This window comes from Salmo salar, chromosome 09, assembly GCF_965601325.2.
Source record: "Salmo salar chromosome 09, fSalSal1, whole genome shotgun sequence".
Classification (NCBI taxonomy): domain Eukaryota; kingdom Metazoa; phylum Chordata; class Actinopteri; order Salmoniformes; family Salmonidae; genus Salmo; species Salmo salar.
This window is the reverse complement of record NC_138299.1, coordinates 18309839-18327785: the sequence shown is the minus strand read 5'-3', so window position 1 is coordinate 18327785 and position 17947 is coordinate 18309839. Positions and strand designations below refer to the sequence as shown.

The following is a 17947-nucleotide window of genomic DNA, read 5'->3' as shown; positions in this document are numbered from 1 at the left end:
CAACGCCCCTCGACATTGTAAACTACTACTTGATTGGTTCAAGTGACGTTCTACAAATTATCCGATTGTATCCATCCGTTTTCCGAAATACAGCTGCCGCTTTTCGCTAATTGTAGTCTGTGCTGTAAAATAAGGTAAAATGGCGCTGAGTTCTCAAGGAACAAAGAAAAAAGTTTGCTACTATTATGATGGTAAGTACTGATTTGCCTATACATTGACTAATTGTACAATGTGCTTTGTTAGAGTGGTGCAAATGGTTCAATTTGTGGTCAGATTAGCCAGCTAACGTTATCTAGCTCCGTTGTGCAAACGTGCAGATTCCCTTTGTGCAAGAGCGAGGCATTTTCAAATTCTGTAAGTTAAATTGATTGTTCAGAAAATGTTCAACAATGCTACATTATCATCCAATGTGTAGTAACGTCAGGTTACTTGTCCACGTCGTCGATTAGCTTGCTACCTAGTTAGCTAGCTCGGACAAAGGGAGAACACATTGGCAGGACCCATTAGCTAGCTATGCAAGCATTGGAATCCACCAACCACTACGATAGCTAGCAACGTTAGCTACTTTAAGCTAACGTTAACCTATTTCACTTCCTGTACGTATTAAACTTGCTACCATCATAGAGTCTCTATTAAAAAAAATGCACCCAGTTCCGTTGTATTGGCCAGATTGTTTGCACGTTAGTGGCCGTCCATTTGTCTGCGGCTGTGCATATGTTGTGGTCCGAATTGTTACTATTAATCAACGCAAAAGTTTTATTGCAATGTTGCCTTTAAAGGTTTGGAATCTAACGTTAGCCAGACGAACAACAAGCTAGGATGATGCATTCATTGGATGTCTGCTGATGTTCACTATTTTCCCCTCTTCATTCAAAGGTGATGTTGGGAATTACTACTATGGCCAGGGCCACCCCATGAAGCCACACCGTATACGCATGACACACAACCTCTTGCTGAACTACGGTCTCTACAGAAAGATGGAGATATACGTATGTTGAAAACCTTAATGATTTGTAAGCGCAGCAGAAAGCCTGCAAGCTCAATAGTTCCCAATTGGAAATGTAGTGCCTGGTTTTTAATGTGTCAGTAATTGGTCTTCTCCATGTCTCTGTACAGCGACCTCACAAAGCCAATGGAGAGGAGATGACCAAGTACCACAGTGATGACTACATCAAGTTCCTGCGTTCCATTCGTCCAGACAACATGTCAGAGTACAGCAAACAGATGCAGAGATGTGAGTTTGGGGCAGAGATGTCATGTCTCAATATACCTATACGTTTTAGATGTAGCCCATGAAAAGTCACATTATTTGGGAAAGGCATCTAGCAAAGCTTTGTTGTTTTTGCTGCTGTTGTGGATTGTAATTAACACATTTTCTGCAATTCCCACACAGTTAACGTTGGAGAGGATTGCCCTGTGTTTGATGGCCTGTTTGAGTTCTGCCAGCTCTCAACAGGAGGCTCTGTTGGTAAGTTAATCTGTCATATTCACGTGTAGCGGGGTTTCTGTTAGCCGCAAGTACCGGCTTTTGGCCAACAAAATAAATGAAATGCCGATTTTTAAATAATACTGCCGGCCAAAAAATATCCCATTGCAAAATAATGCTTTTAATCATTGATGGAAATGCATATGACCATTTGCTTATCGTTCTATAGGTTAATATGCGTACTTAAGTGCAATTAAATTGGCGGGTGTATTTTTGTTAGTCATCAGGTGTCTTTATTTCTCTATCACAGGTGCACAGCATTCAGAGCCTTTCTGCTGCAGCTCCTCAGCCACTTACTGCTGGACTTAAACATGCTTTTTATAAACTCATTCATTGCGCAACAATTATAAATGCAATCGCATGTTAAGTTTGCATGATTTAAAAGGGCTATTTATTTTATTTCTCACCTGGTAATTGAAGCAGGCCTCCCATTCAAGTGCAGGCAACAGGATGTCACCCACCACTTTACAATGTGAGCTGGAGGCAGTATGCATTTTAAAAACATACTTAATTGTTTGAAACCTAAATGTTTTATTTCATATTATGAGGCATGTCTTACCTTGCTTCAAAGTAGCCAGAATCTGACCATGACAACACGGAGGCAATTATTTTCTAAACGCATCATAGATGGTGTGGGTTTCAAGTCAGGGGAAGCTTCCAGTTTATTCTAGAACCCGTACCGATCTGTGTGCCTGTTATGATTTTCATATGCACATTTTCGTGGAACTCTCATTTCAATAACGAATTTTGTTTCTCAAAAGCATTGTCACGTGGTTAATCAGGAAAGTCAGAATTAAAATTTGAAAAGTATCAATTAAACTAATGCGAGATCACCAGCATCTGCCATATGGACACATTGATACACTGTGATCCATTGGTGGCTTAAGGAGCGTGTTGAACTAGTGATGCACCGATATGACATTTTCCTTGCCAAAAAACCTGATACTGATAACCAGTATTTACAATTTGAGGCCTTTTAAGCATTCTAGTATAGTTAACACACACGGGCGCAGCGGTTTAAGGCACTGCATCTCAGTGCAAGAGCTGTCACTACAGTCCCTGGTTCGAATCCAGGCAGTATCACATCCGGCCATGATTGGGAGTCCCATAGGGCGGCACACAATTGGCCCAGTGTCGTCCGGGGTAGGCCGTCATTGTAAATAAGAATTTGTTCTTAACTGACTTGCCATGTTAAAGGTTACACATGCACCACACTGACCAAAAATATATTTTGTTGGCATTTACGTGTGTCCCCATTACCTGTAAAACATAATCAAAACCTATTTCTTTCACTTACTTGCTGTGTTGTTTCTTTCTCAACCAGGATTTCTATGGAACACAGCTTTGGTCTTTGGGTGTCAAAAAAGATAGCATTTGGCCAATCAGGACCTGACTAGGACGGCACGTCACATTTTACGCATTCCAAAATTTTTTACGTAGCTATTACACATTGATTACTATCACTTGTATTACATATGTCACAACGATTCATCGATACGTATGCTATGATGTTGGTATAGTTGTCTCGCGCACCTACAGTGCTGGTCATAAAAGCTAGCTAGCTCATGGACGCAAACAATCTGTTTCACTAGCTATAGTCAGCTAGCTAACTATATAGCTAGGTGTCATCTAAAATAACCCTAATTTATAAGACAGTACTTATTTGATTGATGGTGGTCTGACCCATCTATGTGAAGCTAGCCACAATAGTGGACTTTGCGGTTAGCCTTCAAAATAAAAGTATGGCCTAATTCTTTTTGTATTCATTTGCATCACTGTCAATTACACTTTTTTTAAGGCAAACCGCTAATTCCGCTATTGTGGCTAATCCTTATTGTGGCTATTTTCACAACACATAACCTGGTCCGGTCGAGCCTCACAAGCCAGATGAACCTAGCTGGCTGCTTATAACGTTAGCTTTGGGCAACAGGGTTAAGTAGCTGGCTAGCTATTTATTTTCATGAACTGAAGTTCAATTTCAATAGGCCAACAACAATACTTATTCACAAGGATTCCTAAATCATTGCTAAGAATAATAAAAATGACTGCAGTGTCTACTGGTCATTGTTTTCAGGCTGGTTGTATTGGTGCTAGCTAGGTCAGAAGTTGAGGTCGAACAAATTATGCTTTATTACCTACGCGGTTTTGTAAACACATCGTTCGTGGCCGGTGTTTGCAGACTTTTGTACAGCTTTGACAGTGCTACTGTATCTTTTTGACACGCAAAGACCCAAGTGGCATTCCATAGTATGTACAGTGGGGAGAACAAGTATTTGATACACTGCCGATTTTGCAGGTTTTCCTACTTACAAAGCATGTAGAGGTCTGTAATTTTTACCATAGGTACACTTCAACTGTGAGAGACGGAATCTAAAACAAAAATCCAGAAAATCACATTGTATGATTTTTAAGTAATTAATTTGCATTTTATTGCATGACATAAGTATTTGATCACCTACCAACCAGTAAGAATTCCGGCTCTCACAGACCTGTTAGTTTCTTTAAGAAGCCCTCCTGTTCTCCACTCATTACCTGTATTAACTGCACCTGTTTGAACTCGTTACCTGTATAAAAGACCTGTCCACACACTCAATCAAACAGACTCCAACCTCTCCACAATGGCCAAGACCAGAGAGCTGTGTAAGTACATCAGGGATAAAATTGTAGACCTGCCAAAGGCTGGGATGGGCTACAGGACAATAGGCAAGCAGCTTGGTGAGAAGGCAACAACTGTTGGTGCAATTATTAGAAAATGGAAGAAGTTCAAGATGACGGTCAATCACCCTCGGTCTGGGGCTCCATGCAAGATCTCACCTCTTGGGGCATCAATGATCATGAGGGATCAGCCCAGAACTTCACGGCAGGACCTGGTCAATGACCCGAAGAGAGCTGGGACCACAGTCTCAAAGAAAACCATTAGTAACACACTACGCCGTCATGGATTAAAATTCTGCAGCACACGCAAGGTCCCCCTGCTCAAGCCAGCGCATGTCCAGGCCCGTCTGAAGTTTGCCAATGACCATCTGGATGATCCAGAGGAGGAATGGGAGAAGGTCATGTGGTCTGATGAGACAAAATAATAGCTTTTTGGTCTAAACTCCACTCGCCGTGTTTGGATAAAGAAGGTTGAGTACAACCCCAAGAACACCATCCCAACCGTGAAGCATGGAGGTGGAAACATCATTCTTTGGTGATGCTTTTCTGCAAAGGGGACAGGACGACTGCACCGTATTGAGGGGAGGCTGGATGGGGCCATGTATCGCGAGATCTTGGCCAACACCTCCTTCCCTCAGTAAGAGCACTGAAGATGGGTGGTGGCTGGGTCTTCCAGCATGACAACGACCCGAAACACACAGCCAGGGCAACTAAGGAGTGGCTCCGTAAGAAGCATCTCAAGGTCCTGGAGTGGCCTAGCCAGTCTCCAGACCTGAACCCAATAGAATATCTTTGGCGGGAACTGAAAGTCTGTATTGCCCAGCGACAGCCCCGAAACCTGAAGGATCTGGAGAAGGTCTGTATGGAGAAATCCCTGCTGCAGTGTGTAAACCTGGTCAAGAACTACAGGAAACGTATGATCTCTGTAATTGCAAACAAATGTTTCTGTACAAAATGTTTTTAGCAAATATCGGCCAATTCCTCTATGTTCACCGATATATCGTGCATCCCTACGTTGAACTCCTAGCCTATAGGCCATTGAGGCGGTAGGCCTGTAACTTCCATTGCTCTTTCACCCTGAGGCTTAGTGATTATTGAGGGGGGGGGGGGGTGTTGGATAGATTTTAAGTAAGCTACTGTGAGGAACATTTAAAGAAAAAATAAACGTCCTCTCACTGTGAACTGCGTTTATTTTCAGCAAACTTAACGTGTAAATATTTGTATGAACATAAGATTCAACAACTGAGACACAAACTGAACAAGTTCCACAGACATGTGACTTACAGAAGTGGAATAATGTGTCCCTGAACAGAGGGGGGGGGGGGTCAAAAGTAACAGTCAGCATCTGGTGTGGCCATCAGCTGCATTAAGTACTGCAGTGCATCTCTTCTTCATAGACTGCACCAGATTTGGCCGTTCTTGCTGTGGGATATTACCCTACTTTTCCACCAAGACACCTGCAAGTTCCCAGACATTTCTGGGGGGAATGGCCCTAGCCCTCACCCTCCAATCCAACAGGGTCCCAGATCCGGGCTCTTCGCTGGCCATGGCAGAACACTGACATTCCTGTCTTGCAGGAAATCACGCACAGAACGAGCAGTATGGCTGGTGGCATTGTCATGCTGGAGGGTCATGTCAGGATGAGCCTGCAGGAAGGGTACCACATGAGGCAGGAGGATGTCTTCCCTGTAACGCACAGCGTTTGATTGCCTGCAATGACAACAAGCTCAGTCTGATGGTGCTGTGACACACTGCCCCAGACCATGACGGACCCTCAACCTCCATATCGATCCCGCTCCACAGTACAGGCCTCGGTGTAACACTTATTCTTTAGATGATAAACGTGAATCTGACCATCACCCCTGGTGAGACAAAACCACGACTCGTCAGTGAAGAACACTTTTTGCCAGTCCTGACTGATCCAGCGACGGTGGGTTTGCCTTACAACAGGCCTACAAGCTTTAAGTCCAGCCTCTCTCAGCCTATTGCGGACAGTCTGAGCACTGATGGAGGGATTGTGCATTCCTGGTGTAACTTGGGCAGGTGTTGCCATCCTGTACCTGTCCCGCAGGTGTGATGTACCAATCCTGTGCAGGTGTTAAACGTGGTCTGCCACTGCGTGGATGATCAGCTATCTGTCCTGTCTCCCTGTAACGCTGTCTTAGGCGTCTCACAGTACAGACATTGCAATTTATTCCCCTGGCCACATCTGCAGTCCTCATTTTTCCTTGCAGCATGCTTATGGTATGTTCACGTAGATGAGCGGGGACCCTGGACATCTTTCTTTTGGTGTTTTTCAGATTCAGTAGAAAGGCCTCTTTAGTGTCCTAAGTAATCACATCTGCGACCTTAATTACCGTCTGTAAGCTGTTGGTGTCTTATTGACAGTTCCTCAAATGCATGTTCATTAATTGTTTATGGTTCATTGAACAAGCATGGGAAACAGTGTTTAAGCCCTTTACAGTGAAGATCTGTGAAGTTATTTGTATTTTTACTAATTATCTTTGAAAGACAGGGTTCTGAAAAAGGGATTTTTTTATTTTTTACAAATGTGTGTGTATACACACACACTGTGAGGAAGAAAATGACTTAGAAGCTTCACTTATTAGTGGTGGATGTAGTAGTGAGTTAAAATGGACATCCCCAAATGGGCACTTTCCTACATTTCTGTGCAGCAGGCCAGGTACTTCTATGCGTACTCAACATTATCAAGACAGAAACCAGACACATACTCACTGCGCACATGGAGCACTCTAAACAAAAGACAATGAAAACATTGACTAGTCTTGTATAGATGATGGTTATGAAATGAACCAAAACTTGTTTCTCACTAGTTTTAATACAATGCAGTAACATAAATTAATGTCTCAACTTACTCAAAGTTCTAGTCATTAGCAACCCATCCTAGCTGACGCATCTTTAGATTCACCCTCTTTCTAATTTTACGTATGGAGCTGCTCTCAGGTGAGGTGTTTTCCTGCCAATTGTATTTTGGCAAATGATTCAAAATGACATTTTTCTTGGCTGCTTCATTACAGGAGTTGCATGTTCTGTTAAGATGAATTACCATAATCTAATATGATTTGTCATTTTGAGCGCTGTGAGTGGACACCCTAATTGGTTACATATGGGTCTGATTTAAATTTCTCAAATGGCCATTTATTTATTTTCAGGACACATTTTCCCAGTGGAAACCCTGATGTCTAGGCTACCCTGTTGGATGACACATTTTGCCTGGATAGTCGGAAAATTTTTCTGGCTTACTTGTCCTCTTCCTGTAATTGACAAAACACAGAATATAGCTGTAGTTTCATGTGCTCTGATTCTCCGATTGGCTTCTCTTCCCTGTGTTTTTAGCTGGAGCTGTGAAGCTAAACAAACAGCAGACAGACATTGCCATTAACTGGGCCGGAGGCCTCCATCACGCCAAGAAGTCTGAGGCGTCAGGTTTCTGCTATGTGAATGACATTGTGCTCGCCATTCTGGAGTTACTGAAGTGAGTCAAACAGGCCCACAGAACTTAATCAAGTTTACGTAGGAAATATTGTAGCCTACTGAATTAAATAGTAACTTCACTTTCGGACCCCATAGGTACACCACATTTAGAAGTATCATTCATTCTGTTGATGCTGAATCTTCTCTTCCCCCAGATACCACCAGAGAGTCCTGTACATAGACATTGATATCCACCATGGAGATGGAGTGGAGGAGGCGTTTTACACCACAGACAGGGTCATGACCGTGTCCTTCCACAAGTATGGAGAGTACTTCCCCGGCACCGGAGACCTGAGGGTGAGTTTGATATTTGATTTTTTATTTGGATTTCTTTTAGTCCCCATTTGGACAAATCTTCCAAGAGTCCTTCAACATTAATATACAATTTTATAATACGAACACATTTTCACATATAACACACTATTAAACATGCATAATATACTAACATAATGACCCAATAAATACTCAATATAAAAAATATATTTATTTTTTTACTATAGTCCCACAACATTTATTTGTATTATATTTAAATGGCTTTAAAATGTTTAGATTTATATATTGAAAGGTTTCTGGTTTTCTCAGTTAATTTATTCAATTTCTTTATTGCTCTATATTGAAATGTTATTTTGCCTATTTCTCTTTCTAACGCATAGATGGTGGACAATCTATTCCTAGTATTTACGGAATGTCTGTCTCTTACCAACTGAATACCGTTGTGAATAGAACTTGGCTGTTTTTAAATGATGTATTTTATGAAATAAAATAAGCATGTTTTTTTCCTATTATTTTGTCGATTTGATGACCAACCAAGAACATTGTGCATGACCGCAACAGAAGAACCATATCTCCACCTTAAAACAATCCTTGCTGCTTTGTTCTGTGCAATCTGCAGCCTCCTAACTTCACATGATGCATTTCCCCAGACCACAGAACAGTAGTTCACCTGACTCTCAATTAATGCTTGTGTTATTTGCTTAAGAATTTGTCCAGGCAAATATTTAGCTCTCCTTCTGATTATGCATGCTGTTAATACATTTTTTACATAGATTAGTTATTTGAGACGACCATGATAAGCAGTTGTCAAGCTGCACTCCCAATAGTTTGGTTTCTGCCACTTCTTCAATTTGTACTCCTCCCATACTTAATTGTATCCCATGCTGTTTTGGCCTTTTTCCTAGTGGAACAGAGCAACATAACTTTGGTTCTTTTGGTGTTTAAAACAAGTTTGTTCTGGCAAACCCACTCCCTGATATTCTCCTTGTAAAGCTTGCTGTACCTGTTGAACCGATTTGTCTTTCTACATAAATTGTAGTATTATCTGCAAATATAGTAGCTTGAGTTTCAGCTAAGGCATAGGGAAGGTCGTTGGTATATATTAAATAAAGTGTCCCAAGGCAGCTGCCCTGCGGTATTCCACAGTTTAACACACATGAGGGGTAGAAAATGAACCATTGATATAGGTGGACTGTTTCCTGTCAGTTAGATATGACTGTACCCAATTCAATGCTACCTCCTTAAAACCATAATGCATTCATTTTGTCAATTATTTCATGATCCACTAAATGAAATGCTGCACTGAAGTCTAAAAATAGTACACCCACAGACTTGCCTTTATCCATAGCATTGAGCCACTGGTCAGTCATTTCAACCAATGCAGTGGTAGTGGAATGTTTTTTGCGATAAGCATGCTGATTGGCTGTAATCGGCTCATTCTTTTCCATTTACTCCCATATTTGTCTACTCACAATACCCTCCAATATCTTACTGAGTGTAGGGAGTAGATTAATTGGTTGACTATTGGCAGGAGTAATGGGTTCTTTGCTGTCTTTCGGAATAGAACACAGTTCGCATACTTCCATACATTTGCAAACATCCCCTTTTCCAGTGACCAATTAAATATGCATCTCAGTGGAACTGCAATCTGGGGAGCAGTATAGCGAAGAAAAGAATTGTCCGTAAGACCATAACCTGTAGATTTACCATTGGGTAATGACTTCAATAGGTTTAACACATCCTACACTGACACTGTTTGCAGACTAAAAGAGCAGATCTTGTTGCTGATAATATGATCATCAATCCATTGGACAATTGCTTGTTTGGAAGAATGTGTATGTTTTACATAGTTGCTCAGTAAATACATTTTCTTAGTTAAAAAAAAAATCTGCAAAAATGATTGGCAATATCAACTGGTTTTGTTGTTATTCTCCCATCAACCTCCACACTAGATGGGCATGATGAGAGATATACCAAGTAAGCCCTTAACTGTGCTCCATACCTTTTTTTTTTTTTTTTTTAGAGTAATTTTTACAATCAATATAAGCATTGTTGTAAAGTGTTTTTTTTTATTTCGATTCAACTGCATAATTACATCATGTAAATTAATTTCTAATTTTGACTTGGCTGCTAAGGCTTTTGCCATATTTCTTTGAGAAAAAGCCTCACCCAGTTCATCAATCCATGGAGATGGGCGAGCACCAACTATACTCTTTCTTATAGGGACATGATGGTCCATTACCTTAGTGAGCAAATCAATAAAACATTCTGTAGTGTGATTTAGTTCATCCTCTAGATAAATCAGCTCCCAGAGTACCGCAGCCAAATCATTTAGAAATAGCTCATGATTAAATGTTTTAACATTTCTCTTTACCACAATCCTAGGGGGTTTCTTTGGAACCTTGGTGTTCATGGTTATGGTCACAATATTATGGTCTGTCCAGCCCACTGGCATTGATCTGGCTTTTAAGCATTGCAATAGTATATTACAGATATTGGCAGTGCATGAGAATTGGCAGGCATTGTTTATTAAATGACATCCAAAGGTTAAGTTGAATTCCAACTTCATGGCCTGTTGCTTGTAGTTTCCTATTTGCTTTATTGGTCGACATTGGTCTCCTCCCCCCCTGTAACCGCAGGTTGTTGCTGTAAAATATGTTCTCATTCATTTTAAGGGTCAATTAACAACTGTCCACATTTGTAGTTGACTGTTATTTCTCCTCAAGGATATTGGCGCCGGGAAGGGAAAGTACTATGCTGTGAATTACCCTCTGAGAGATGGTATAGACGACGAGTCTTACGAAGCCATATTCAAACCTGTAAGTCTTCAATTTTTTTGTCTTTAATGTTTCATCTTTCCTCCCTGTAACTCAAATAGACCGATGTGTAGATAGACCCTGTTTCCATTTAGCCAACCATATCTTGTAATTTTATATCTGTGTAGATCATGGCTAAGGTGATGGAGATGTACCAGCCTAGTGCAGTGGTTCTTCAGTGTGGAGCCGACTCCCTCTCAGGAGACAGGCTTGGCTGCTTTAACCTCACCATCAAAGGCCATGCTAAGTGTGTGGAGTACATGAAGAGCTTCAACCTGCCCCTGCTGATGCTGGGTGGTGGAGGCTACACCATCCGCAACGTGGCCCGCTGCTGGACCTATGAGACAGCCGTGGCCCTGGACAGCTCCATACCCAATGGTGAGCTCTCCTGCTGCACCATTTTATTTGTGTACTTTTACTTTCTAGTGTTACGATCTCTTAGTTGTTTTTGACAGGTCAGAGGGGCATGAGTGTTTTAAGGATAGGTTCCACTAACGCAGACATGTGACTGCCCACCGTGTTGATAACACATTCGTGTTTCTCCACAGAGCTTCCATACAATGATTACTTTGAGTACTTTGGGCCGGACTTCAAACTGCACATCAGCCCCTCTAACATGACCAACCAGAACACCAACGACTACCTGGAGAAGATCAAGTGAGTCCTTGACCAGACCATTTACTGTCCTCTTTAGTCCTACTGTACATCATTAGAATTTTTCCTGTCATACTGTATTAGTCATGATGAAGTAATGTCTCTAGATTTGGTTCATAGTATAGATAATATAGATATAAGCTACACTACATGGCCAATCTCGACAAACCATTTCTTTGTAGACCTCGCTTTGTGCACAGGGGCATTGTCGTGCTGAAACAGGAAAGGGCCTTCCTCAAACTTGCCACAAAGTTGGAAGCAAAGAATCGTCTAGAATGTCATTGTATGCTTTAGTGTTAAGATTTGCCTTCACTGGAACTAAGGGGCCTAGCCCAAACCATGAAAAACTGTCCCAGACCATTATTCCTCCTCCACCAAACTTTACAGTTGGCACTATGAATTGGGGCAGGTAGTGTTCTCCTGGCATCTGCCAAACCCAGATTCGTCCTTCGGATTGCCAGATGAAGTGGGATTCATCACTCCAGAGTCCAATGGCAGTGAGCTTTACACCACTCCAGACGACGCTTGGCATTGTGCATGGTGATCTTAAGCTTGTGTGCAGCTGCTCGGCCATGGAAACCCATTTCATGAAGCTCGCGACGAACTGTTCTTGTGCTGATGATGCTTCCAGAGGCAGTTTGGACCTCGGTAGTGAGTGTTGCATTTGAGGACAGATTTTTACACGCTTCTGGGCTGTGGTCTGGTTCTGTGAGCTTGTGTGGCCTACCACTTCGACTGAGCCGTTGTTGTTCCAAGGCATTTCCACTTCACAATAACGACACTTGCAGTTGCCCGGGGCAGCACTAGCAGGGCAGAAATTTAACAAAATGACTTGTTGGGGACGTGGCATCCTATGATGGTGCCACGTTGAATGTCACTGAGCTCTTCAGGAAGGCCATTCTACTGTCAATGTTTGTCTATGAAGATTGCATGGCTGTGTTCTTGATTTTATACACCTGTCAGCAACGGGTGTGGCTGAAATAGCCGAATCCACTAATTTGAAGAGATGTCCACATACTTTTGGTCGTGTAGTTATTTATGTTAATCAGGTAATTTCACTTAACAAAGGTCATATTACTGCACATATGTTATACATGTGATCCTTGATGTGTCATATGAGTGTATTTTTGGCACTATTATAATTGTGTTGATGTCAGTTTAGTTTAATGTCACCTGTATGTGTGTCCCTTCAGGCAGCGTCTGTTTGAGAACCTGCGCATGCTGCCCCATGCCCCGGGTGTTCAGATGCAGGCCATCCCAGAAGACGCTGTGCAGGAGGACAGTGGAGACGAGGAGGAGGAAGACCCTAACAAACGCATCTCCAGTAAGTTATTTGTATTGGGATATGATTCATAGCTAACACATCTTGAGTAAGTACTTTGCCCAGTTTGCAAATACACCAAACAAAAATGTAAACGCAAGTAACAATTTCAAAGATTTTACTGAGTTGCAGTTGAAAGAAGGAAATCCGTCAATTGAAATAAATGCATTAGGCTCTAATTTATGGATTTCACATGACTGGGAATATGGATTTGCATCTGGTCACAGATCCTGTTTTTTAAAAGGTAGAGGCGTGGATCAGAGAACCAGTCAGTATCTGGTGTGCACTTTCTTCTATGGTTAGATGTGCAATATAAGATTCCACAAATGTGCAATATAGTTATTTGTCATGTATCATTCTGGTGCTAACCTGCCAAAGGTGTTATTTTCTTTTTAAAACCAATATGATTGAGTTATCACCAAGCATGGTTGTCATGTGCAAAGGGTTGTTTTCCCAACACTCTGCATTAGCTATAATTTAATTGCACTATAGACAGGTTAAGCAAAGCTTCTATTTAATTGAGATATTTCAAGTGTCTTTTTCAAGCATTTCTAAATCAAGCCTGTGTTTTATGAACTGATTCTGGAGTTTCAGGGATGTGAATGCGGTGTGAAAAATCTCCTTCACATAGAGTTGATCAGGCTGTTGATTGTGGCCTATGGAATGTTGTCCCATGCCTCTTTAACCTCTCTTGGGTATGTGGGATGTAACTGTCCCACCTGCGGGACACACTATTCAACAGCCAGTGAAATAGCAGGGCGCCAAATTCAAAACAACAAAAATTTCATTCAAATTTCTCAAACACAACTATTATATCCCATTTTAAAGATAAGATTCTCGTTAATCCAACAACATTGTCCGATTTCAAAAAGGCTTTACGGGAAAGCATAGCATTAGATTATGTTAGGACATCACCTTGACAAGAAAAACCACACAGCCATTTTCCAAGCAAGGAGAGGCGTCACAAAAAACAGAAATACAGCTAAAATGAATCACTAACCTTTGATCTTCATCAGATGGCACTCATAGGACTTCATGTTACACAACACATGTATGTTTTGCTCGATAAAGTTCATATTTATATCCAAAATCCCCATTTTACATTGGAGTGTAATGTTCAGAAATGTTTTGCCTCCCAAAACTTCCGGTGAATGAGCACATCAATTTACAGAAATACTCATCATAAACGTTGATAAAATATGAAACTGTTATTCAAAGAATTATAGATACACCTCTCCTTAATGCAACCGCTGTGTCTGATTTTTTTTTAAAACTTTACAGTGAAAGCACACTTTGCAATAATCTGAGTAAAGCGTTCAGACACGAAACCAAACCCGCCATTTTGTGGAGTCAATAAAACTCAGAAATAATATTATAAATATTTACTTTGATGATCATCAGAATGCACTCCCAGGAATCCCAGGTCCACAAATGTTAGTTTTGTTCGATAAAGTCCATCATTTATGTCCAAATACCTCATCTTTGTTGGCGCGTTCAGTCCACTACTCCAAATGCAGGAAGCGTGCAAAAATGTCACGATGAAAAGTCAAAGTTCTATTTACGTTTGTAGAAATATGTCAAATGATGTATAGCATCAATCTTTAGGATGTTTTTAACATAAATCTTCAGTAATATTCCAACCGGACAATTCCAATGTCTTCAGAAAAGGAACACAGCTCACACTCACGTGAGCACGCACCTCTGAGCTCGTGTCATTTCCTCACTCATCTGACTCCAGGCCCCCTCGTTCGCTCAATATTCACAGTAAAAGCCTGAAACAATGTTCTAGACTGTTGACATCTAGTGGAAGCCTTAGGAACTGCAAAATGAACCCTAAGTCACTGTAAAGGCAATCACTTGAAAAAACTACAACCCTCAGATTTCCCACTTCCTGGTTGAATTTTTCTCAGGTTTTTGCCTGCCATATGAGTTCTGTTATACTCAGACATCATTCAAACTGTTTTAGAAACTTCAGATTTTTCTATCCAAATCTACATGCAGACATCGGCAAACCGCTCGCCCACATGACACCATACCGCTCACCCACACGTCTGGTGATGAAGCCAGATGGTGGGGGGGGGGGGGGGGTCCTGGGCTGACATGGTTACATATGGTGAGGCCAGTTGGACGTACTACCAAATTCTCTAAAACGACGTTAGAGGCGGCTTAGTAGATAAATTAACATTCCATTCTCTGGCAGTCTTGTGGACATTCCTGCCAATTGCATGCCAATTGCATGCACCCTCAACTTGACATCTGTCATTGTTGACTCAATTGCTCGTTTTAGTGGGGCCTTGTCCCCAGCACAAGGTGCACCTGTGTGAGGTTCATGCTGTTTAATCAGCTTGACATGCCACGTGTCAGGTGGAGGCATTATCTTGGCAAAGGAGAAATGCTCACTAACAGGGAAGGGAGAAATGCATTTGTGCACAAATCTATGAGAAATACACTTTTTGTGCGTATCGAAAATGTGATTATTTTATTTCATCATGAAACATGGGACCAACACATTCCATGTTATGTTTATATTTTTTGGTGAGTATCATATGTAATCTGCCCGGCGTATGCAGGTGGTGTGAGTTAATGTCACACACACGGAGATGCTTATACTCCTGTCTTGTGCTCTTGTTCAGTCCGTGCCCACGATAAGAGGATAGCATGTGACGAGGAGTTCTCTGACTCTGAGGACGAGGCTGAGGGTCAAGGGGGCGGACGCAGAAATGCAGCCAGCTTCAAGAAGGCCAAGAGAACCAAGACTGAGGAAGACAAAGAGGGTGAGGAGAAGAAAGCAGGTGATGAAAAGAAAGCTGATGAGAAGAAAGGTATCACAATCATTACTTCGTTCTATATCAGACATACCACGTCCCATTGAACGTGTGAGGATGATTATTTGTTGCGTCTTTGTTATTATAGACGTAAAAGAAGAAAAGGTGCCAGATGAGGAGAAAATGGACACCTCCACAAAGGGGTGAGAAAACATTTTAAACTTGTCATATCAGATAGTCATCATTAAATAAGTTTGTAAAAAGTCTAAAGTCATTTTCCCTGTTTATCCAACAGGCCAAAAGAGGAGACCAAGACACCGTGAGGAGCTCCTAGCTCTCTTTAAAGCGATCGTACCGGTTCTGTTTTTCAGAGCAGTTACCTTTACTGGCTGCTACAAAGAATATCCCTGAAGGACTATACATTTTAATGACAGATCCTGCTCCTTCAAGTTGGAATGGGCTAAATGTCTTTTCTAGAACATATAAATGTTTCTGGTCAAGGACTGAAATTCAAATGGAGTGATTTTATTTGTAAGTACTGTTTTCTGTATGCTTAGGCCCATTTTGTTTAGAATCTTTTTATCCTATGAAAACAGCTTCTCCTTACTCAAAAATGTCTGTAGTCTATATTAAAGGCCTAGCGTGAAGTATTATGCTTTTTATATCTTTTGGATTTAATTTATTTAATCCACTCGTGTATTTAGTCCCACTGTCATGTGCCTTCGGAAATGTAGTTGAAACATGACAATTAGGTCCCCTTCTCGAAGATGTATTAATTCTGTATTACCCAGATTAACAATATAGAATACTGCTCCTACAGTGTGTGATAAAACAAAACAATTGTGAAGGACTTCCATCCATGTATTGTAGTTTGGTATTTTCAGAGGTTATTGTTTTGTACCAATGACTGTTTAGGACCCATATCATCCCTGCATTTCAATGAAAACAGCGTTCCTAGGTTTTTCACTTGGAACGGGATGTTCAAAGGTATTTTGGTAATGCCACAACACTTTAGTTAAGTTAGCTAGGCAAAAATTGACACATTCAGTGTTGTGTGGATACGTGATTTTATTCTGCAAAAATGAAATGGACTCTTCCCCCCCCCCCACCCCCCCCCCCCCCCCCCCCACCCCCCCCCCAGGGGCTTGCGAACTTCATACAAATATTAAGGACCACACGATCTTTGACTACTTTTAGAAACCAATAAAAACAATGCTATGAAAATGTACTAGTCTTATTCATCTACAGACATGTACTTTAATGTCATATTGTTCATTCAAAATCTTCAGGTGCAGTTTGCTAGTTATCAGCATGGCTGTTGCTCATTTTACATGGCAGAGTTAACATACTCTATATGGACAGTGCTATTGGAAAGTAATTCAGGCCTGTTCACTTTTTGATACATTAAAGCCTTATTCTAAAATAAATTAAATGGTTTTCCTCAAACACAATACCGCATAATGACATAACTGATTTTCAGAATTTCATTTACATAAGTATTCAGACCCTTTGCTATGAGACTTGAAATTGAGCTCAGGTGCGTCCTTGTTTCCATTGATCATCCTTGAGATGTTTCTACAACTTGATTGGAGTCCACCTGTGGTAAATTCAATTGATTGGACATGATTTGGAAAGGCACACACCTGTCTATTGTGGATTGTGTCGAGGCACAGATCTGGGGGAAGGGTACCAAAAAATGTCTGCAGCATTTAACCTCTCTGGGCTAGGCGGGGCGAAATCGTCCCACCTACGCAACAGCCAGTGTAATCCCGTGGCGCGATTTTCAAATACCTTAGAAATGCTATTACTTCAATTTCTCAAACATATGACTATTTTACACCATTTTAAAGACAAGACTCTCGTTAATCTAACCACACTGTCCGATTTCAAAAAGGCTTTACAACGAAAGCAAAACATTAGATTGTCAGCAGAGTACCCAGCCAGAAATAATCAGACGCCCATTTTTCAAGCTAGCATATGTCACAAAAACCCAGAAGACAGCTAAATGCAGCACTAACCTTTGATCTTCATCAGATGACACACCTAGGACATTATGTTATACAATACATGCATGTTTTGTTCAATCAAGTTCATGTTTATATCAAAAACCATCTTTTTACATTAGCATGTGACGTTCAGAACTAGCATACCCCCCGCAAACCTCTGAATTTACTAAATTACTCAAGATAAACATTCAAAAAACATAAATTATTTTAATAATTATAGATACAGAACTCCTTTGTGCAATCGAGGTGTCCGATTTTAAAATAGCTTTTCGGTGAAAGCACATTTTGCAATATTCTGAGTACATAGCCCAGCCATCACGGCTAGCTATTTAGACACCCACCAAGTTTAGCCCTGACCAAACTCAGATTTACTATTACAAAAGTTTGATTACCTTTGGTGTTCTTCGTCAGAATGCACTCCCAGGACTGCTACTTCAATAACAAATGTTGGTTTGGTCCAAGATAATCCGTCGTTA

General features: G+C 41.1%; 1 protein-coding gene across 1 annotated transcript; it reads left to right on the top strand.

The window, feature by feature from the left end:
• Nucleotides 1–35: 35 nt before the first annotated feature.
• On the top strand, nt 36–16127 carry LOC106610811 (putative histone deacetylase 1-B). Its single transcript, XM_014210413.3, has 13 exons — nt 36–191; nt 877–989; nt 1117–1234; nt 1394–1468; nt 7499–7637; nt 7792–7933; nt 10636–10728; nt 10854–11103; nt 11274–11382; nt 12573–12703; nt 15334–15522; nt 15614–15668; nt 15761–16127. The coding sequence occupies exons 1-13, from the start codon at nt 140–142 to the stop codon at nt 15786–15788; spliced, it is 1494 nt and encodes a 497-aa protein (XP_014065888.1). The 5' UTR covers nt 36–139; the 3' UTR covers nt 15789–16127.
• Nucleotides 16128–17947: the final 1820 nt, after the last annotated feature.

Bases quoted from the DNA above. Each gene is read 5' to 3' on its own strand.
- LOC106610811 (XM_014210413.3), top strand. From the start codon at position 140: ATGGCGCTGAGTTCTCAAGGAACAAAGAAAAAAGTTTGCTACTATTAT. The intron at 990-1,116 runs GTATGTTGAAAA...GTCTCTGTACAG, and splicing joins ACAGAAAGATGGAGATATAC to CGACCTCACAAAGCCAATGG. The intron at 15,669-15,760 runs GTGAGAAAACAT...TTTATCCAACAG, and splicing joins ATGGACACCTCCACAAAGGG to GCCAAAAGAGGAGACCAAGA.